The 24,172-nt window shown below is 33.7% G+C and overlaps 1 protein-coding gene across 1 annotated transcript in view; it reads left to right on the forward strand.

Moving 5' to 3' along the window:
* SP3 (Sp3 transcription factor) overlaps nt 1–22,547 on the forward strand; it is a 59,067-nt gene extending 36,520 nt beyond the window's left edge. The window contains exons 5-7 of the mRNA XM_053907635.1: nt 12,487–12,679; nt 18,121–18,317; nt 20,774–22,547. Of these exons, the coding sequence (XP_053763610.1) occupies nt 12,487–12,679; nt 18,121–18,317; nt 20,774–21,090 (707 nt within the window). The 3' untranslated portion in view covers nt 21,091–22,547. The remainder of the gene's footprint in view (nt 1–12,486; nt 12,680–18,120; nt 18,318–20,773) is intronic.
* Nucleotides 22,548–24,172: the final 1,625 nt, after the last annotated feature.

Below are 24,172 nucleotides of genomic sequence, written 5' to 3' on the forward strand. Positions count from 1 at the left end.
ATGAGGGACTGATGAGCCAGCCGATCCCCCCTGCAAATCTGAATTGGATATGTAAAATCAGTGAGAAATAAATAATTTTGTTGTGTCAAGCCATTGAGATTTGGGATTGTTTATTACTGTAGCACAACCTTACTAGTCCTGATTGATGGGTTAGATTATAATTTTAGTGACAGTAGGTGCTCATTAAATGTTTGGATTGAAGACATTGGAATCTAAGGGCAAAGGAAAATGGATAAATTCTAAAACTGCTGAGGTGCGGCTTTTCGGTTTATTTTCCTTGTGATAGCCAAGCCCAAGAATGACAAGGTGCTCCTCTTATGTAGGTGGTATGGCAAAGAGATGATGTTAGGTAGAAGACAAAGGAAAAGATAGAAAAACAGTGAAACTTTTAACATACAACTAAACATAATTGTTCAAAGTTGTACATAGGTGGTGTGGTTTCCTATTCCTGATGATAGCAACTCAAGTTAAGATTGTTGAAAATCCACAGAAAGTGTTGTTGAATAATCCTTAGGGGGAAAAATAGGCATTTCTGAGACATTGAGGAAAAGGAATCTTTTGTTTAAATGGAGAATTTTTTTTTAAATGAGGCAGGGGAAAAAACCCCAAACTATTATTTTTTCTAGCCATATAGTGGTAGCAATATGGCTATCAGAACCTCAGTATGTAAAACTGACCTCATGGAGTTGCTCTGATTTACATGAGGACCTGGGACCCTACGTATTCATTTTCTCTACTGACAGATTTACAGTTTATAGTGTCCTTTAAAGACAGTTTGAAAGCCCTTAAGCTGCAACAGGTATAGCCACTGTGGCATAGTTTTTGGAGTTTCTTAGGAGAAGCCTCAGGAGAAGCCTTAGGAGAAGCCTCAGATTCTTTAGGCCTAATTTTTCCAGTATTCAGATACAGTTTTTAACAAACTTGGCTGATTTCCAGTTTCAAGTTGGGTTAGAAGATACACATTAGAAAGGATAATGGGTGTGTAGCTTGGGAGACAGGGTTGATATCACTAGAGTTGGGAAGAAGGCAAAAAAAAAAAAAAAAAGTAGATATATGAAATAAAAAAATGGAATTCTGGACTTAGTGCAGTGTTCTAGGGCTTGTCCAGTACCAAATTATTTTAATAATGAATTGCAGTCATTAAAGATTAAATAATATTTTCAGGTTCTGCTAAAGAAAGTAGGTAAGTGTGTAATTATTTCTGGAGAGATTTCCATTCAGAATATGGTACCCTGTGGTTATCTTGTAAACTACCATCCTAAACAGCTCATGCCTTGAAGGTTTTGAATTTTAGAAGTTTTCAGTGTATTTTTAAAGTGATTCGAAGGGCACCCAGGAGCCTCAGTTGGTTGAGTGTCCAACCTCGGCTCAGATTGTGATCTCATGATTCGTGAGTTCAAGCCCTGCAAACGGGCTTTCTGCTGTCAGTGCAGAGCCCGCTTTGGATCCTGTGTCCCCCACCCCCACCCCCCATGTCCCTCCCTCTCTTGTGTGCGTGTGCTCTCTCTCTCAAAAATAAATAAACATTAACAAAAATAAAGTGGTATACAAATAAACATTGAAGTAGTAGATAACACTCTTCTCCAGTGTTTAATTTTAAGTTTTTATAATTAAAACTTAATGAAAAGAGCCTACCTTATTTAAATTTGAGAAAATGAGTTTATATTATGCTGTATTCCATTGCCATTGTATTTCAAGAAGTTATGATAATATGTAGTATCTAAAAAGCATAACTGAAATCTGTAATGACTATTTTTTAAAGAAATATATTTTTAAAAATTTTAGTTAACATGCAACTCAGTATTGGTAAAGAGATATTTTAAGAGAGGATTGCAAACCATGTATTTTAGAAGAGAGTTCTTGCAACATGAAATGAGAATGACTTAGTAATGAAATCAATGTAGAATTTTTTTTTTTTTTTGCTTGCATTCTTGATGAGTAATGAAACATGTATATATCTGAACATGGAAGAAGTTTATTGGGTAGCTGGCATGAAAACTGAGAATAGGATTGTGTGAGGTGAGTTTAAAGAATCATACATAACTTTTTGATTGCTGTTTTTGTAGATTTCCACTCTTGCTTTTTTACTAAGGAAAAAGAGTTTTTTTAAGTGTAATTTTGTCATCATATACTTAGACTAGGAAGTTGTTTCCAGGGATAGAATATTTAGAAATTAGGTGGTAAGAATGTTAATTAACTTCTATAAGATCCAGCTTATGTTAGGGTCACAGTTTTGAATAAAGAGCAATGTTTTATCTCCCAGTTTAAGTATTTAATATATTCGTAATATGTCACTTCAGTTCATCTTCAGTTGTCTCTGAAAACTGAATCTACTCTTAGAATGAATGTTTGGTATTATTAGGGTATGAATAGAGAGAGTTGTGATAACCACTTGTAACAGATCACTTTCTTGCTGTTCCTTAGCAGTCAAGGATTATTGGAAACTGTCATCCTTTTTGGTTTTTTAACCTGGGGATGTGGCAGAGAACAACTTTTATCTTTTTTTTTTTTTTAAACTTTAGAGTAACTTTAAAGTAGTCTTTTCTTATCTGAGGAAGAGAGGAAAACTAGTCTGTAAAACTTATGGGGGAAGGGAGGAGCCTTATACTGTCTGCAGTACTGTCTTATATTGATGTGTATCCTTTACAGTTATTCTGAACTTGTTATCTGTGACATTGAAGATTTTATCTGTGAGGTTCCTCAAATGAAGTCCTCTATGGTGGGAAGCAACAGGGAAGATTTTTCCAGATTTTTTTTTTTTATTGTAAAAAGCACATGACATTAAATGTGCCATCTTAACCATGTTTAAGTGTATAGTTCTGTAGTTAACACTCAACCTTCATGGGACAGATCTCTAGAGCTCTTCCTCTTGTAAAACTGAGACTCTGTATCCATTTCCCATCTTCCCTCTCCCTAGTGCTTAGCAACCACCTTTCTACTTTGTTTCTGTGATTTTGGCTACTTTAGATACTTCATATTAGTAGAATCGTACAGCATTTGTTCTTCTGTGAGTGGCTTATTTCACTTAGCATATAATGTTTTCAAGTTTATCCATGTTGTAGCATGTGACAGGATTTCCTTTTCTTTTTTTTTTTTTTGTAAGGCTGTACAATATTCCATTGTAGGTATATACAACATTTTCTTTATTCTCCCCAGATTTTAAAAGTCACATTAATTTCATTTGATCAAACTACAGTTAAAGACATATATTCATATGTAAGGAAGCTAACTTTACTTAAGCTACTTTTCCTGGGAACTAACCCCGGTAGAGAACCGATTTTTAGCAATAGTTGGAGTATGTTTTGCATAATTTTTTTCCTTGTGTTCTGACTCTATCCATTTTTGATTATGTGACTTCTAACTACTTGAAACTACTAATGTTTGTTTTCTTATCTATTAAGTAGAGGAATATATATTAAGTGCTTACAGTAGTGTCTGAACAAGGAGTAAATCTTAAGTGTTATTTGATAGAACACTGCTCCCTTTAACAGAGACTTAATATTTTACTGTTTATAGTATATTAATTGCAAGTCACATAGCCTTTTTCTCATATATTTGTGGTATGGTTATCAAGTGAAGTCTTCTATGAGGCATATTAGAAAATCAGTTATTTCTAATTATGTTTACATTTGTGTGTGTATCTGATAAAAGCTTCTCTTGTCTATATTTACTAGGATGAATAATCCTATTGTATAATCTCCACTTGGGTAGAAAAGCTTCGAAGATGATTCTGAAAACTGCTATAAAAAAGAGAAGGGGAGGATTTGAAAAAGATTAGTAGAGATGAAAGATTAATTTTAAGTAGGGGGAAGGGAGCAGTCATAGAAGAATAATCTAGGTTTAGAGAGATAGGATTTGTGGGAAAGAGATTGCTTCATGTTAAAGCACAGATAATATATGTACATATATTTTGTTTAAAATAAGTAAAGGAATAAAGTTTGGTTTTAAAACTTTCCCCTAAAGTGTTAATTTCTTTTGATTAGACTAGCACAGTTATATTTCTAGGAATCAATGGCTGGAGTTTAGAACTAGCTCCTTGAAAGAAAAATTGGAAAAAGAGACTTGGTAGCTCTCACATATCCTTAGGAATCTGAATAATTATGAATGTGAAAATCTAATTAAAATAATATATGAGATCTTGTAGGATTATCCTATAATTCTGTTCAGGTGATTTTTTTTTATGGCAGGTGAAACTGATTAAAGGGAAAATGTAAATAAAATAAACTTTAGAATCAAATGAAATAATTTCGTCAGAGCTTAAAAAATTGAAGGCAGAATATGAAAGCCTTTGATAAGAACAACAAAAATCCTAATGATATACTATTGATAAAGGAGAATATCTCATTTTATCAACAGTATGGTAATTCATATTTATCTAGTATTATTTATTTAAATTAAATATGCATATTCCAGACTTGATAAACCAGTTAAGAATGTATCTTAAATATTCTATTAGCTCTGTTGATAAATAGTCTTAGGAGGAAGCGTTTAGCATTTTCTGGTAATATTTTTAATAGAAATCTATGCATGTCCTGGGTTATTAATGCCTGACTAATATTGATTATACATACAGATTACCACTGGTGCCTTCATTGATTCCATGTCAGCTCTGTGTTACATATGATATGCCTGCTCACTCTCTCTTTTTACATGCTTTTAGCACGATGCTGCATATTGCTATTTATATATCCTTGAATTGAATGAATTTATATTTTCTGATTTTAACTAAATAACCTTTAAAGTGGACAAGTGTCTTTAATATCCATGTAAAGAAGCCATGCATTGACTAGCAAAGAAAATGAAGTTATCACTGAACACCTAAGAAAATGGCAGAGTAGTCACTTTCTATCTGCTATTGATAACATTGAATCTTGCCCTAAATATTTTGTTGTGGCATTATCTAATATTGAGCCATTGTAATTAACAATAAAATTAAAATTGTTAATCTCTTACATGTATTTGTTTTCTAATATTTTATAGTCAATTAGAGTGTATATGCTTAATATTTATGGGGTGCATATTCACAGCTTTACTAATAGTGCCAATCAAAGATTTGGAGACCACTGGCTGGCTTTATCTTCCTAATCCACAAAAGCAGCCAAACTTTCTTTCCTCCTTCCTTCCTTTCTCTTTCTCTTTTTCTCCCTCCCTCCCTTCCTTCCTATTTTGTTTTATTATGGTAGGCCATGAAAACAACCATAAACGTGAGACAATACTGCCATATACCAAGCCAGATGAAAAGGAAATTTAAACATTTTGAGGTAGAGAATAAATATAATTTTGAAAATAGTGCCATTGGGGCACCTGGGCTTAGTTGATTAAGCCTTTGACTCCTGATTTTGGCTCTGGTCATGATCTTGGGGTTTGTGAGTTCTAGCCCTTGGGATTCTCTCTCTCTCCTCCCCCCCCCCCCCCCACCCCCCACTTGCTCTCTCTCTCAAAATAAATAAATAAATAAACTTAAAAAAAAAGTGCTGTTTATTTTAACATTCTTTTTTTTTAATGTTTGAGAGAAAGAGAAAGCGTTGCACATGTGCACCAGCAGGGAGAGGCAGAGAGAGAGAGGGGAATAGAGAGAGAATCCCAAGCAGGCTCCATGCTGTCAGTGCGGAGCCTGGCATGGGGCTTGATCCCACCAACCATGAGATCATGACAACCAAAATCAACAGTCAGATGCTTAACCAACTGAGCCACCCAGGCACCCCTCTTTGAGAATTTCTATTTATATTGCTTCAGTTTTTTTTTGCATTTAAACTTGTTTTTTCTTATGTACCCAAAGTCCTTTCAAATAAGCACATTTGTTTTTTTAAGCATATTCATTTTTTATATTGTTAGTATATATTAATACATGTATTTGCTACTAGACATGCTAAATCTGCCTTTGTTGGCTAGCTTAGGAATTTCAGTGACATTCTTAGGATGCTTGCTTTCCCAGCATAACTCTTGGGAAGTGTCGTATGTACTTGTTTGCAATTCATCTTTCATTCTTTCAATCTACTCTAGGCAGGATTGTGTCCTAACTTCTCTACTGCAACAGTCTTTGTCAAGATCACCAGTGATTACCACACTTTTACATCCAAAAGTCATTTCTCAGTCTTCATTTTACCTGACTCATCAAGCACTGACACCTATGATTATGTTCTTGAAATGACTGCTTCACTTGCTTTCTGGACACTAGTTTCCTCGTGTCTCTGGCTGGTTCCTTTTAGTCTCCTCTACTTGTGAACGTTGAAGTGCCCAGGGTTTCCTTTTATCTGTATTCCATTCCAAGTCACTCTCAATAATCAGCTGTGTATGCTGATGGATGTCCAAATTTATATCTGCAGGGCATGCTTTTGCCTGAACTCCAGAGCCATCAACTGCCTGATGAGCATCATCATTTGGTTATTTCATAGGCACCTCCAAACTTTCATATCCAAAAATGGGGGCCTGATTGGCACCCTTCTCCCACAATCTTTTCACCTTCCAGTCTACCCTATCTCAGTTAATGGCAGCTCCATCTCTTTTATTACACAGCACAAAAACCTTAGAATTGTCTTTAACTCCTTTCTTGTTCTCAACACCTCACAAAAAAACCTGTTAGTAATAAACAGGTTGTTAGCAAATGTCATGGACTCTACCTGACTGGCCAGTCCTTACTACTTCCTCAATAACACCTTAATTTTAGGCCACTGTCATCTTTTGCTTTGGTAATTATGTATTAGCTTCCTAATTTAATTAGTTTCCCTACTTATGCCCTTGTTCCCAACAGTCTCTTTAATGCAGCATCCAGAGTGATACCGAATTTATTTTAGTAAGATGTAATTTAAATTATATCACCCTTCTACTCCTAATGCCTTGGTGGCTTCCCTCACTCTGAATGAAATGTAAAGTCCTTATAATGGTCTGTGAGGTAATATGCAATGTGTAACATCATATATGATCATCTCTCCTCCTCTTCCACATTTTTACTTTGTGATCTTATCTCTTACTACACTTTCTCCATATTCATTTCATTCTACCCACACAGGCCTCTTTGCTTTTCCTTGAATACACCAAACATGCATCCAACTTGCTTTTCCTTCTGCCCAGAATACTTTCTTCCACCTTGCTCATCCTTTGCCTCCAGGCAGTTTTCTCTGACCCCTCTATTTAAAACAGCTAGTATTTCACTCCTTTCACTTCCTGCTCTCTTTACCATTCTCATTACACTTTATCACCTAAAATGCTGTGTATTTACTTAATTGTTCTGTCTTCTCGCAACTAAATAGGAAACTTGATGAAGGTAACTGTTGTATTAACTGTTTATCCTTAGAACCTACAACAGTGCCTGGCACATTATTGTCACTCACATACTTGTTGAGTGAATAATATTATATTCTAAACTTCAGTTTATGGACTTAATTTTTAGAGCACACTCATCTCTTAAAGGTTTTGTTTTGTTTTGTTTTGTTTTGTTTTAAATTCCTATGTTGGGGGAAGGTGTTAGTTGATTATAAGGAACTACAGATGAAGCCGCAACAAAAGAAGCTGATTGACACAGAATTCCTAAGTAATCTATAGATTACTCAAAAAATTTTTTATTTAGAATAATATTTATATTGAAGTATAATACACATTCAGAAAAATGTAAAATCATATGTGTGTACCTTGATGAATTTGTATAGAATGAACACCTAGGAAAAATTACCCAGATTAAAATATAGGACATTATCAACAAACCAGCAATCTCCTTAGACCCAGTTATTACCCCTTTTTAAAGATAGGCAGTCACTGTAGAGTAGTTTTACCTGTGTTAATAAGCTTTATATAAAAATAGAATTTCTAGAGAGAGAAAAAATGTGAGCCTTTTGTTTTAAATTATGTTTGTGACATTCATTCCTGTTGCATATAGGTTGTTAATTTTCATTGTTTTAACACATTTAACTGTATGAATGAATATATTATGATTTATTTTCCATTCTAATACTGGTGGACATTGGAATTGTTTCATTTAGGGTGAATTTTTAGTGTATGCATTTCTGTTGGAGTGAAATTGCTTAGGTTATAGGGTATGCATAGGTTTAGTTTTAGAAGATGTGGTCAAAAGGTTTTCTAAAATTATACCGATTTATACACCCACTAGCAGTGTGGGAGAGTTTTAGTTATTCCACTACTTTGCCAACAGTTGGCCTGGTCTGTTTTGAATGTTAGCCATTGTGGTGGTATGATACCTCATTGTGATTTTGCTTTTTATTTTCCTGATACCTAATAATATTGGGTACTTCTTCATACTTGTATGATCTATTTTGATGGATTATTACTTCCCTTTCCTCTGAGCCTTATAAATAGATTTCTAAGAATGATTAGGTACCACACGTAAGACATTAATAGAGCACAGTAAAAAATATTTTTCTGTCGTCTACACTCGGCTATTGAGGAAGATGTAACCTTGACTGCCTAGTACTGGAGACTTATTTTTAAGGTGTCTGTAATTAAAATGATATGCAGTTAGCAAAGGGGAATTATTTCCAATTTATTGGATTAATTAATTTTATCATTAAGATTCTAAAATACCCCAGATTGCGTATGAACAAGTGGAGTGATTTAAAATTGGTGTAACACATTTTGGGCAATTAATCTATTATTTTTAGTGAACACTTAGTGGTCCTGTCCCTATGAAATGACTTTTAATCTTATAAAAAAAACACTTCTCTTTATGTATTATTTGCAGATAGAAGGAGCACAGAAAAGCAGAGGGCAAAGTCTCTCCAGGTAGATTATTGCCTATATTGGAAGTTCCTCCTTAGGGAAGTTTTTGTTCATTTAGTCAGATTGTATTTTCTGAGCACTTTGGAGTGAAGCACTCAATATCTAAAGGGATGTATGAGCCAATAAATATAATTCTACCATAAGTATATATAAAAGAGATGACATTTGAAGTAGCCTTTAAGGATAAATAGAGGTTAGTTCGATGAAAAAGGAAAAGAGATAGAAAACAGTCCAGGCAAGATGCACACACAAAGGAGTGACGTTGAGAGAGGGCATGTATTCTGAAAATGGTGAGAATTTCACTGTTTTTTTTTTTTTTTTTGTTTGTTTGTTTGTTTTTTTTTATTTTGAGGGAGAGAGTGCAAGTGGAAGAGGGGTAGAGAGAGAATCCCAAGCAGGCTCCCACTGATGTGTGTGGGGCTTGATCCCATGAGCTGTGAGATGATGACCTGAACCAAAATCAAGAGTCGGATGCTTAACCCACTGAGCCACCCAGGAGCCCTGAGAATTTCAGTGTTTTTAATAGTGAGGTTTGGAAGACCAGGTTGGGGCCAGGTTGAGAACATTCTTGAATACCAAGTTAATGAGTGTGGTCTTTATACTGTAGAAAATAGAGAATTAGTGTAAGTATGGTTATCAGGAAGGTGATGTCATTAGATTTTTATTTAAGAAGAACATTTTAGAGGCTGTGGAGAAGATGGATTAGCAAAAGAGGAAGATGAGAGGCTGGGAATGGACTGACAGGACTCTGCTAGAGTTGATAGTCCGAAAAATTAGGTGACTTGTAATGCTGTCAACTAAAGGAGATGCCAGGAGAAGGTTGGTTGGTGGACAAGATGGGTTCAATTTACATGTGAAGTATTTTTGCTTGTGCTGTATTCAGATTCAGTAAGAAAGGACACTAAATTGTGAGTATTTATGTCCACGACACAATGTTTAAACGTATTTTGTAGGTTCCAGTAAGAGAACTAGCAATGGGGGGCAGGAACGTGCTATATAATATCTTCATTCCCTCAGTTAAGTTGCATTTCATTCTTGCCCTCTCTCATCAATTGCTGTTTTTTTCTTCTCTTTGGTGTCTTCAAGTCTTCTGTCTGTCTAGACTGCTTTATCCATCCTTGATATTAGTATTTTGTCCTCCTTTTTACCTGCTGCCTCATCACAAATAATGTAAGATGAGCAGCTTTAAAAACATCTGATAAACTGCCTCATGTGTGGACTTCAAACTTACTCTACTCTGGATATGTGGTATCCATGTACTTATGTCTTTTCTTTAACTTACAAAGCTAGTATTATGCAATATTTGTGCAAGTACTTATGTATCTGGTCATAGTGATACAGATGGGCATCAGATTATAAAGGAACAGAAGTCAATACACATTTATGTTGTGTATTTGGAGGAATTTTATATATAGTGTAATTCTTCATCTTTTCACTGAGGAAATAGAAACCAATTTTCCTTCAATTTCTAGCCATCGAATTCTCTCTGCATCTGGAGTCTAGCATTGTTCACAGCACATAGCAGCTAATTACTTATGGTATGAACGAATGTGCTTGTATCTTTTCTTACCTCATGTAATAGAGGGAGTTGTGGCTGTGCTCCATCAGCTGAACTTGTAGGGTCTATGGGTCATCATCCCCTCCTCACTTTTTAGGGGTTTCAAAATCCTGTATTTTCAACCAGTCTCTCTGTAATAGATCTTTCTCATAAGCATTTAAACATGTTCAAGTTTTTTGTGTCTTTAAAAATAAAACAAAACACTCCCTCCCCTTAATTCTCCTCTTTGGTCCTCTCAAGCGTCTATTGCCATATTTTTGTCTCTCTCTTAAACCAGACTTCTTGAAAAACTTGTCTGTTCTTGTTATTAAACACATTCTCACTTCTTGCCCACTTTCTTAGTTTCTTTCTTAACTTATTTGCAGTATTTGATGTTGACCACTTCCTTTCTTTCTTGAAACACATTCTTTCATTGATGTAGCACATTTTCCTGGATACTAATTACCTTTGCAGGTTCCTCCTCTTTTGCCTGTTCCCTAAATGTTTGTATTCCTCACTGGCTACTTTCTTTTCTCATCCTCTTTATAGTCGTGGAGTGATCTAACCTACTTCTTTGGAAAGACTCCCATCACTGTATATATACCGATAATTTCTGTATCTCCAGCACTTGCCTCTATTTTGAGCTCCAAAGGTATAGGTCCTGCTTCTGTACTCGTTCAGACTCCATGGTCTTGAACCTTGAACTCATTAACTGTCCTTCTTTAATTCTACTTGGTCTTTCTCCGGTATTTCCTATTTTGGTGAATGGCACTGCTCTGTACCCTGTTGCCCATGCCATGCTTCCCTTTCTTCCTACTTTCCTCCCGATACTTTGTTGTGGTTATCCTGATAAAATAAACTAGTTTTACACTGTTTGAGGTGTTTTTCTTGGTTGTTGGTTATACATTCTAGTTTTCATTAGTTTAAATTCAGCAGTTACAAGACACATTTGATTTTTTTAAAGCTATTTTTGCCCCAGTTATTAGTGACTAATTTTGGATTTAAAATAATAATTTTCCATTAAGATTTTTAGTTTACTACATAAATCAGAATAAAAATCTGTGAGAATTTGCTTTACCAAAGATGGTTATATTCAGTGTTTGTTTTAAATCCTGTATTGTTTCTTTAAAAAAGTTTTCTGAGATGAAAAACCTCTTCGTTTTCATGTAGAAAATGATATTGTATCACTATCGATATAAAGATGTTTGGCTCTGCTGAGAAAATGACACAACTTCCTGCCATGTCCATTCTTCCTTACCATTGCCTCCTCATTTTGTTTCCCAATCTGGTTTGTAATAAAACTCCTTGAAAATAGAAACTGTCTCTCATATTTCTGTCTCCTTCCATAGTGACATTGTGGCCATTATAGATATTTTAGTAATGATGACTTAATTTAAAGGTTAGATTTGTGAGTAACAGTTTCAAGTGAATGATCCCTTCTTTTGCATTCCCATAGTACCTATTGATAGGAACGATTGATATAGGCTGTGAAGGGTTTTAGAATTTGCTCCAATCTGAATTGACTGTTGGATTTATTGATTAGCTGAACGAGTATATAATTGAAGTTTCAGATTGCTTGTGATTTAGCCTTAGCTTGCTTAAAAAAAAAAGTCTTTCTTTCTTTCTTTCTTTCTTTCTTTCTTTCTTTCTTTCTTTCTTTCTTTCTTTCTTTCTTTCTTTCTTTCTAATTTACATCCAAGTTAGCATATGTAGTGTAATAATCATTTCAGGAGTAGATTCCAGTGATTCATCCCCTGTGTATAACACCTAGTACTACAAGTGTCCTCCTTTTAATGCCCCTTACCCATTTAACCCATCCCCCCACCCACAGCCCCTCCAGCAACCCTGTTTGTTCCCTGTATTTAAGAGTCTCTTACGTTTTGTCCCCCACCCTGTTTTTACATTATCTTTGCTTCCCTTCCCTTCCCTTATGTTCATCTGTTTTGTATCTTAAATTCCACATATGAAAATTACTTTTCTTAATAAATCTTTTAAAAAGCAAGCTCTCATGCTCGCTTTATTCTCTTTTTGGCTGAATTCTTTGATATTTAGAGTAAGATAGAAATGAGAACCAATGATTATGTTTAGGACCAATGGTTATGTTCCAAAGACATGATTTTTGACTTTTACATAGTATTCACTTTACCTTAGAGAGGCTCACATCTCATGCTTTTTGGGCCAGTGGGCTGCTTCTCATCTGTATTTGCTTTTTTCTTTAGATATTAGGATCAAGGAAGAAGAACCTGATCCTGAAGAGTGGCAGCTCAGTGGTGATTCTACATTGAATACCAATGATCTAACACACTTAAGAGTGCAGGTGGTAGATGAAGAAGGGGACCAACAACATCAAGAAGGAAAAAGACTTCGAAGGGTAGCTTGCACCTGTCCCAACTGTAAAGAAGGTGGTGGGAGGTATGCACACATGAAACATACTCTTTTTTTTTTTTTAACACTGCTAATATCATCACCCTAATTTTTGAAATACTGCATGCGGTATCACTTAATTATGGGAAATTTCTCATTACATGATCATTTTGTGTGTATGTCTGTATGAGTGTGGTAGAAAAAGTTAGGGGACAAAATATATAAGATAGAATTTTCAGATCGAAGTGCCTTTTTTAAAACTAAAGTTACTTAATTTGCCTTAAAAAGAAATGTAACAGATGCCATTTAACAGGCCCATATGAGAAATTAGCCTATTTGCAAACCAGCAATGAGATTTGCCTAAATACAGATAAAGAGTTGATTTTTAGCTTGAGAATAGCAGTTATATAAAAATAAGTTCAGAAATAGTTGATAAGCATAAACATTTTCTATTTTCAACAGAAATGAATAATAAGCCTTAATGATGGAATTTTTTAAGAAAGTGGAACTGTAGTATTTTAATTCTGTACTTTAAAAAAATAAATGTTAAGGCAGAATAACATGACAGGAAAAACTCAAAACAGATCACTGATTATATTAAATGTGGATGGATTAAGCTTAATAATTAAGACCTTGAAACTCAGATTGTATTTTAAAAACAAAATCCAGCCTTATGTTAATTATAGGGAGCATCTCAGATAAATTGGCACAGGAATGTTGAAGGGGTGGAAAAAGATTTATTAGGCAAATGTTAACAAGAAAACTTGGATAGCAGTGTTACTGTCAGACAACGAAGGATCAGGGTGAAAATCATCACATGGTTAAATAGGGGTAGGTTTCTTAATAATACGAAGTTTTCACCAAAGGAGATTTAATAGTTATGATACTTTCCCCCCATAACATTGAAATATATAGAGAGCAGAAACTGATACGACTCTTAATGACATACTAATCAAATCCCTAGTCATAGTGAAAAGCCTTAACACGTCTCTCTCAGAAATATGCCATAAATAGACAAAATATACTATTAACACAGTTAATGAGTTTAAGCTAATAGAAATAGAGCCTATCTGCCTTCGAGTTGGTGTCATTAGTTGATTTGTACATTGGCCAGCCCATTCACAATGATGGTAACAATGACTAATAACTGCTAACATTGAGGGCTTACTGAGTTTTAGATGTTAGAAAGTCTTATAAATGAGGCACAGAGAGGTTGAATGATTCTTAAGAGCAACATGCAACTGGGATTTAGACCCAGTTTCTTACTCCAGACCATTAACCACTAAACTGTACTTACTACCTCTTGAGTGGATTTGCTTCTATATCAGATCCTTAGGTATTTTTGTTTACTGGGTAATTATTTGTTTGAAATATTATTTATTCTTTGACATGTTTTGGCCAATTTAAGTTTGGTTAGACAATAACTTCTCTGAAATTTACTCTCCTTTTTAGAGGAACTTTAAAGATAAATTTGTTCGTGAAAGTCCAATCTAATTGAGGGTCAAGATCTGGCCTATATTTTACTTAACGCATTTTCTTGAAAATGAACTTCCTTTAGATTTGTATTTATTAAACTAATATGTGCTCATAAAAATTCAGAAATCTAGAAGAATATTAAAACAATACCAAACTTCTACCCCATGTCAAGATAACCATTATAACATTTTTGTATATATCCTTTCAGACTTTACATATCTTTTAAAGTGGAATCATTCTCACTGTTTACATGTCTGCTCTTATTTTGAAAATTTTTGTGACCATATTTCCAAGTCTGTATAGAGTCTACATCAAGTTTTTAATGGCTGTTAATATTGTTGTGTGGATGCGTAAGAATTTAACATCTTTTTTGAGAGTTTATTGCTGTCATTCTAATCTTACACATACATTTTTGCACCTTTGTCTGATTACTTCATCACTGTAAGTTGGCAGAAGTGAAATTGTTGGATCGAAGGGAATTGTCTGCTTTTCTATCTGTTTCAAGTTATACTCCTACCAGTGGTGTATGAAAGTATCTGCTTTCCCACACCCTTGCCAACACTGGATTTCATCATTTTTTTAATACCTTTTGAAGTCTGATATGAAAAATAATTCCTCATTATTATTTCATTTAGTATATTTTTTGTTACATTGTGAGATTGAACATTTTTTGGTGTGTTATTTTACCATTTTAAGATTTCTTTTGTGAATTGTCTTTTGTGAATCTGTTAATTCGTGTGTTTAACCATCATATGTGCAGATATTTTTTCCTAGTTTTACATTGCCTTTCAACTTTGTCAGTGGTTTGTATAATGCATTGTTATACAAGTAAAAGAAGAGTTCTACCACTTAAAACTTTGCAAACTTTGTTTTATGCACAAAAGTTTTAGTGAATCAGTCTTTATGAAATACCTTAAAAAAAAGACTTATTTTTTCTAGAACTTTTGTGAGTTCATTTTTTAAAATTATTCTAAGCAATCAAAATGGAAGTTCTTACGAAAAAAAACTATTGTTTCTTAGAGCTCATTTGAACAAACTTCAACTGATATATACATGACAGGCAAAATTGTATCATTAACAGTTGTTGCATCTAATTAATAGAAGCATAGCATATAGTAAATCCAGAGCATTCTAAAGGGTTCTGCAAAGGTGAGGTGGGCAGTACTTCAAACATTTTAGAATATTGGCCTTTTTTCCCTCAGCTATTAAAAATACACATATATCAAGTGGAATATTCAGAGAACAAAATTTTGTTTACCTTCTTGAGCAAGGTGTAAAATATAGTTAAATATTTAAAAATTGTATTCATCTGGGCATTTAACCAATATGTATTAAGCAGAACCAGCCCTCAGAAACTTTTTACTCTAGTGGAAGAGGCAGGTAATTTTAATAAAGTAGAATAAATTCTAAAAGCATTATTGTTATGTGGGGTTTGTGTGGATTAAACATCAGTCCATATTTTAAAAATTAAGTTATTTTGCAAAATCTGTCAGCAATTTCAGTTGGTGTCTCATTTCTTCCATTCCAAGCAAAAGAAAGTACTTGATTTACTTCACTTTTCTTAATTCCCATACTGAGAATTTAGCATTATTTATTGTGTCACTCTGTCTTGTCATTGCTAAACTATTGAGAACAAGTTTAGGCAATTAGGAATAGAAACTCAAAGTTGTTTGTTTTTTCTAGGTGGTATAGGTGTTAGTGGTTTGATTATGTAAATCAAGAAGAAAACTTACGACTAAATCTTTTATTATTACCTTTATATTTATTTGTTGAGAAAGTTCTTTTCCTTCACATCACGTGTCATAAATCCATATCTAACATATCTAGATCTTATCTTGAATAAAATTTCCTTTTTAAATAGAAATTTGGACCCGGGTGTTAGGCTTTTCCCTTAAATTAGATATATTTGTGTGCATCCTGTCCCCATCTCCCCCCCCCCCCCCCCAGATGCCTGTCCCATTTTCAAATAGTATTTCTCATTTTCTTAAAATTCAATTGAAAATACCTCTCTCGAGCTCTTTGGTTCTTTGAGAACCCAGATTTGTTGCTGTAATTTGTTACAATCTTGTGCTTTGTTAGTGCTCTCAAGCTAAATTTTGTTTAGTTAGTAAAGTATTTAGCACTTTTGAGTTTATAAAAGCACATGGATTCACCTGAGTGGTACACTTAGCATAGAGGCAAGAAGTCATGAGTACAAGAGTGAACTGAATTGGGTTCTCTGTGAAATTGCTATGGTGAACACAATATGTGAAATTGGTTTGTACACCAATAACCACAAACATTACTCTTTTTTCTTAGGGCTGTGTAAGAATAAAATAAATTTTAAAAACTAAATTAAATGAAATATTGGCTTTGGTTAATACTTTGGCATTGCAGGTGAGCCAGAAAAACCTGTTTCACTCAACTCAGCTCTTGGAAGAGAGTTATAGAAATTGGGGGTGGACTGGAGCAGAAACTAGAATTGTGTTAGATTATGACGTCCTTGCCCTTAAGACAACAGCATGACTCCTCCTTGTCTTTACTTATGCTATTCCTCTGCCTGGAATGCCTTCCCTCCTTTCTATCTAAATCCTACCCACCTCTTCCACGAAGCCTTCTCTAACTACTGGAGCCCACATTGATGTCTCCCTGTTCAGAACACCTATGGCATCTAACAGCCAGCACTGCACCGTTTAGCACTGTTTGTCCTATGGCAATTTCACATGCTACTGAGTGTGAGTACATTAAAATATAAATGTGGGGAAATATGCATTTTTCCAGTAAAAATTGAAAAACGCTAGGTATAATATATAAAGGAGGATTTTCAGGCTTATGGACAGTTTACAGGCTATATACCTAGACTATGAGATTGGGGGAGGAGGGGAAGTCGGGGCGGCGGGGTCTTAAATGTACCTTTTTGTAATCTCGGAAACATTGCAGAGTTTATATGATTTTGACAGTGAGTCTAAAGTGTCATATTTTTTATAAACTCATTTTTATTTAGTAACCAGCCCAATTTTTTTTTTTTTTTTTTTTTTTTTAAAGCTTGGGAAATAACACTTTCTATAGTGTTTAATACTATTTGAATATCAGTTCTGGAATCAAGAAAGTTTTCTTCTTGCTTAGGCTAAAATACCTGTGTTCATTCATCTAAGCACATATCTCCCAAACCCTGTTCTTGGTATCAAATACTGAAATGTAACAAATGTCAAATTTTATGCTGTGGAGAAACTGTATTTTATTATATCTCTGATGTGTAATTTGGGGTATCTTTGCATGGTTAATATGAAAGGAATTTTAACTGTAAAGATAATTTTGATTTATATTTATTTTCTGTAGTGCTAAGGGAGCTATGACAGTAGCTTTGTCTAGATTTTTTTTTTTTACGATTTTCTCCCAAGTCTCCGTGTATATTCAGGGTGTGGCTATACAAATAAAGGAATAAATATGCTTAAGTCATGTTAATTTAAAGTCTGCTTAAGGTGCCTATCGTTTTTATTGTAGCTGTGATTGGTTATGTAGTCATTTCTTGGTTTATTTAATTTTTAAATTAGCTGACATTGTGACTTTGAAGAGACTATTTAGTTTCTTATACCACTAGGACATGGATTGGGCCTATGCATTGAATTTGTGAATGGTTCTGACAGAATACTTAAGTAGCTTTATTTGTACAATCTTTCTTTGTGAATCATTTCTTTGTGAAATGTCCTTTTAAATTATATAATTCTTGAGCATGTTTACATTTGGACAGCAATCACATTAAATCTGAAGTAAAATTAATAATGTGATATTACATGTTAGAGATATATATGTGTGTGTGTATATATATATATATATATATACACACACACATATATATATACACACACACACACATTTTTAAAAATTCAAATTGATCTTAAATGGTCTTGGTTTCTGATTGACCTCATGGCGTTAACGTCTTCGATTTGAAATTCAGCTTGGGAATATAGAAGTAGTAATGTTTACTTGAATATTTCCATAGAAGTATATATTATTCTCTGTGTGTTTTTTAGAGGTACCAATCTTGGAAAAAAGAAGCAACACATTTGTCATATACCAGGATGTGGTAAAGTCTATGGGAAGACCTCACATCTGAGAGCTCATCTGCGTTGGCATTCTGGGGAGCGTCCTTTTGTTTGTAACTGGATGTTCTGTGGTAAAAGATTTACTCGAAGTGATGAATTACAGAGGCACAGAAGAACACATACAGGTTACTAATATTTACTTTTCACTGAAAAAAAAAATGACTTATAGGGCATAGTATCTTGAAGTCCCCCCCCCCCCACATCTTACTGATCTGAATCTTTTAAAATATGACTAGTTACATTCAATTTTTATCTTCAGTAATACCAATTTAAGAACAGTAATTCCAAATAAGCCAATATGGTTTATCTTGTAAAATAACATTTTATTTTATGCAGACTTTGGTTAGCTTTTTTTTTTATATAGTTAGCTTTTTTTGTTTTGTTGTAACGTTGTTTAATGTCTTAAGCCACATTTATGCAATTCTTGTTTATTATGTTAACCTTTTAAATTAGTTGTCTGCTTTTACTCTTGATCTGTCTTTATTTTTCTTCAACATGCTAAAGAATAATTCTTTTTTTTTCTGATAAATTGAAGTATTTTACCTTTTCTTGTTTTAGTATCTGTGAGGTAAGCAAAAAACATTTCAATGAGGAATAACCAGGGCATTATTGATGGAAGAACTCTTCTGTTTGATTGTTTTTCATGGTATTGTGGGGTTGTTACATGAAATGAGCCTAGGAGTGACTCCAACTAAATCCTAACTTAATGTATCTTAGAGTTTTCTCCTGCTACCATATAATGGTCAAGGTGTTCATCAGTCTATGCTCAACACTGAAGAATTGAAAAATATATATTTATAGTCACAATAAAGCTTATTGTGAAATGAAAGTGTTGGTTCTGGATCTGGATTCAAATCCAGGTTCTCTGTTAGAGTAAGCAAATAAGCTGTCTCTCACTCTACTTTCACACCTTCTACATTGTCTTTAAATATATAAAATAACCTGTGAAGTATTTGGTAGTATACATATTACATGTGCTACTTATTTTCTGTCTTATTTGTCAGGTTAGACAGATGAGTTTAACCTGTTTCAAGCTGCAGCAAACAAAATAAGAAAATAGATCGAGTGTACTTAGAGACAGAGATCAGTGTTGCATGGGATAGTAAGACATTGTTGGGCAGTGGGCTGGGACCTTAAAGTGGCCTGGTAACAGAATTTTCCTCTGTGGAATTTGATCAGGATATAAAAAGGAATAACATAAAAGGGGACAAAAAAGTCTGTGATCAAATAAATGTGAGAAACACTGAGTTAAACAGGGTTTAGTCCAGCTACCTTCAAGGCAACACCTCTTAGGACCATTAATTGAACATTAAGAAGACTGTGCATCTCTTAAGTTGGGAGATGTAGTATGTGTAGCATTTCCCAGCCTCCTTTGATTGTTGTGCCATTTTCCATGGAGCATCTCTCAGGATTAATTCCAAAAGAAATTTTGGGAAATACCTTCCCAGAAGAATAGAATGATATGTGAATAGAAGAGGTGAGAGACCATTTGCCATGAGTGAAGGTGAGATTCTATATAGCACATTTCTGTTAAGTAGGATAGAGCTATGTTATGGAGGTCCTTTTAAGTTAGGCAGTAGAGAATCTATTTCATAATCTGCAAGTTATTCTTATATTTCCGTACCACTTAGTGTCATGGTGAAGTTTCACACTGATACGATTTGGTATTTAAGGAAGATTTGTCTGCCATTGACTGACTGGATAGGAGAGGGGGGAATGACTTAGGGTGTCACTGCAGCATAGTTCAGGCGTGAGGTCTGATGAGGACCTACTTAAGGTGGAGGTGCTGAAATAAGAGATAGGTAAGAATTTTGAAGAGAATCACAAAATACAAGGTTTGTTTACTACTTGATTTCTCTCTGGATTCCTTTTAGATTTGCCTTTTGCCTTTTCCTCCAGTAATTCTCTTTTGTAGTTGTCTTCAACATAATAGAAGTTCAGTCAGTCTTTTGTATTTAAAAAAAGGATTTTATTCATACTGGGGAAATAAAGTTAGGCATCAGGGTCTTGAATTAACTATAACATGATGGTATATCAGGCTTGCTCTTGACTATTCCAGCTAAAATCACATCAGCTAGCCATCTCCATTATTCCTGGGATTATCAGTCTTATTGGAGCACAGGCTATGTTTTTGCTTTAATCTTAAGTACCCTGTGTAGTTCCTTGAATTCACATTTAAAAGGTTTAGTATCGTGGATATGACATGCTAATAATACCTTAAATATAGCTTAAAACAGTGTGCTCTTTGCAGATGGTCATTTTTTAGCTGTACGGTGTCTTCTAACAGATGTTTCAAAACAAACTATTGGCATAGCTGAGGTATTCAAGTCGTATCCAAATATCAGTCTATAAGTTCGAAGATCACTTTTCATTCAGAAGTAAAGAGGACAGATTTATTTTGAGGGAAGAGTACTCTATGTGAGAAATCTTGCAAGGACAGCTCACGAAACGAATACGCTTTTAATGGAACTGAACTCTGCTTCCTGTCTCTGTCAGTGTTGGCTTATTTTCTTTCTCAGCAGATGATCAGTCTATTCATGTTGAATTTAAAAAACTAAGTAACCTAATTTCTTTTTAACAGGTGAGAAGAAATTTGTTTGTCCAGAATGTTCAAAACGCTTTATGAGAAGTGACCACCTTGCCAAACATATTAAAACACATCAGAATAAAAAAGGTATTCACTCTAGCAGTACAGTGCTGGCATCTGTGGAAGCTGCACGAGACGATGCTTTGATTACTGCAGGAGGAACAACACTTATCCTTGCAAATATTCAACAAGGTTCTGTTTCAGGGATAGGAACTGTTAATACTTCCACCACCAGCAATCAGGATATCCTTACCAACACTGAAATACCTTTACAGCTTGTCACAGTTTCTGGAAACGAGACAATGGAGTAAATATTACACAAATACTTATTCATTGTGGTTATTTTTATACAGTAGTGAGAAGAATATTGTTCCTAAGTTCTTAGATATCTTTTTATTGATGTGCAAAAATTTTTGGATTGACAGTAACTTGGTTATACATGACACTGAAATGCCTTACTTTGTATGATATTCCATAGTATATTAAAAATGGTAAAATTGCATGGGTTTTGTAGGTACTTTTGGAATCTAGAAGAAATGAAATTTTACCAAGTTATATAAAGAGAAAATTGAATTTAACAATGCGAATGGTAGTCTAACCAAATGCATCAATCCTGTGTGGTTTAGTGTAAAAATGAGAACATGTTGGTATTTATCTATTGTAAGATAAAAAAAAAGTTGGTGGGTGAAAGAAATCATGTTATGATAAAAAAATTTTTGTAATTTTCTTGATGACTGGAATTTTTATTATGCATAACTGACAAATCAAGTTTCCAAGCAAATGTTACATAGTGTAGGCTTTACTTAGCTTATCAATTTGTCATTTTGAAGCTAATTATTTTAATTAGGTTAACTATGTACAATATTTTAAGCATTACTCTTGTAAGATTTTGAAAACTACATTTTAACATGGAACTCTAGGGATAGTCACCTTTTAAAATCCTGTTGAAAAGCCATGTTTAAGATTTAATTTGCCAAAATAATGTCTTGTTAATATTCTTTCAATAACGAAGTTGGGCAATATAACCAATGTTTAAAAAAAAAGTTTAAAATGTATAGGTTGAGGCATTTGGGTGGTAAGAAAATGTTAAAGTGAATTATCCCTTTTCTTGAATATTGGAGGACCAAAAAAAATAAGGTGTATTGCGTCTTAGCAGTGATTTTTTTTTTTTTTTTTGATTTTTTTTTTTTCAATCCAATCTTGTTTCCAAAAACCATATGTCTGCCAGGGCCTTAAAAGCCATCATGTAAATTACCAGTAAAGTATAACATATGCAAACATAAAATCACTTCCATAGTGACGATACTCCAACCATATGGATATTAGTCATAGAAAACTAGAGGTTTATGATATTTTTTTAAGTCTCTCTTTTTTTTTTTTTTTTTTGTCTAGGTAGTCAGTCTGCACTTAAATATCAACCATTTTCCTTTTTTGCTTCTTCCCTTAAAATTTATATGTATCCAGTACATTTAATTGAGAAATGTATGTTTTTTATTATGGTGTATTTTCTTTTTATTTTTTAATTATTGTTTATATTTTCAATTATTAAAAAATGTACAAAATAAAGTTTCATTGCTGGTCTTGTAAGAGCTATACAATTTTCCTAAATGTATACCTATAACTGCAGCAGTTCACCTATTTCAAAATTTGGAATTCTGTTCATTTGTTATTCTTAAGACCACCTCAAACTTAAAGGCTACCTTATTGTACGTTTAAAGTGTATTATAACAGTGTGGTAGTTAATAAAACACTATTTTTTTTCTTTTGAGTTTGTTGTATTCCTATGCATTTAAAATATTTGCAGTGGTATGGGGTAAGAAAAATCTGTATGGTTCATTTTTCTTCACCTTTTTTCACAGATTCTTGATCTCAGACACTGAAATTATTGGGAGAAGGGATATTTACTTGAAAAGGGAGGAGTAGAGGCACTAGCAGATGACTGATTTTCTCCTGAAAATGAGCTCATTAAATAAAACTTTTGAAAAAAAATCTTTTAATTCTAAGTCCACATTGATTCACATTAATTGTAATAATCCCATTTTGCAAACCTTGTTTTTATTTCCGCAGTTAAAGCAGTGCAGAATATTTTGATTCATTAAAAATGTGAGTTTACATGAAGATTCTTGAAAATGATAACGTAAGACATACTTTGGTAACCGTGGCACGAGTTAGTTGAAAAAGTTATGTTTTGAGTTTGTGTAGGTCTAATCATGATAAGGGCAGAGTGAAAAGGAAAGGAAAAGTTAACAATATGACTGTATTTTGGATATTTTTAAATGAAAAATCCAGTTACTTTCCACGTGTTTCCAGTGGGGGTGAAGATTAAGATTTCCATTGTTTTCCAGGCCCAGTCTGACACTGTCAATAATATCTTTGAATGCATAGGACAACTCTAGATACACAGAAACACAGGCAGAGTTTTCTTTCCTAAATGTGAGACTTAAGCTTGTGATGTGAAATAGGCATTATTACTTGAATTATAGAAATTAATGGAATGTACAATTATTTTGAAGTTACAAGGATCATAATTTGAATCTTTAAACTCCAGTTAATTTTTAGAAGTTTTTTTATTACTGAAGATGTGTGAAAAGGATTATGTGAGAAGGTTGCTCACTTGAGCAAAATACCTATTAAGTCAGGGGATTAAAAATCTTTCTAGAGTGTGATAGTAGAGATGTTTTTAAATAATATTGAAATTTTACAGTAAGTTTATAGAGTGCTTTTGATCCATGAGTTTCCAAGCATATTTTATCAGTTCTTGGAGCATGAATACAATGAAGAACATTAAGTAGTCCTAAAAATTATTTACACTTTTAGATTTTAAAGAGTGCCCACTAGGAATATGTCTGTGAGCTGTGGCTCTTTACCTAGCAAAAGAGTCAGTGTTCAGCCTCAGCCTAGGTCATTTCAAATATTTCTATTTTTGTATTTAAAAGTGCTGAATATATTGATCTATTTTTTTCTAGTTCTAGAATCTTAGTATTGTGTAAGAGTATATTTCTTAGTGCAAGTATACTCTTTAGTAGGTATTTCATCAATTGCTTTATTTTCGTGAAGGCCTAGAGGGTGCATATTCAGTATATTTACATGCAAATAATTCCTCGAACGTAGTCACCTAGTCGGGTAGATGTCTGTACTCTGTATACCTCAACTTAAAGAAAATATCACAAGAAAATTTTATTTTCTGTATTTTGAGACTTAATGACTTTGAGAAGTAATGCAATTAACCAAAAAGCACATAAAGCTTTAAAGGAATACGTTGCAAAAGTCAGGTGCCCTGTAAGTAACATTGGGCAAAATAGTGAAAATGCTTAAGATACTTCAAAATAGTGGAAATACTTAAATAGTAAAAATACGTGTACTCATAAGTTGAAGGCATGTCAAACATACTTC

This window comes from Panthera pardus, unplaced genomic scaffold (genome assembly GCF_024362965.1).
Source record: "Panthera pardus isolate Hobbes unplaced genomic scaffold, ASM2436296v1 HiC_scaffold_10, whole genome shotgun sequence".
Taxonomy (NCBI): Eukaryota; Metazoa; Chordata; class Mammalia; order Carnivora; family Felidae; genus Panthera; species Panthera pardus.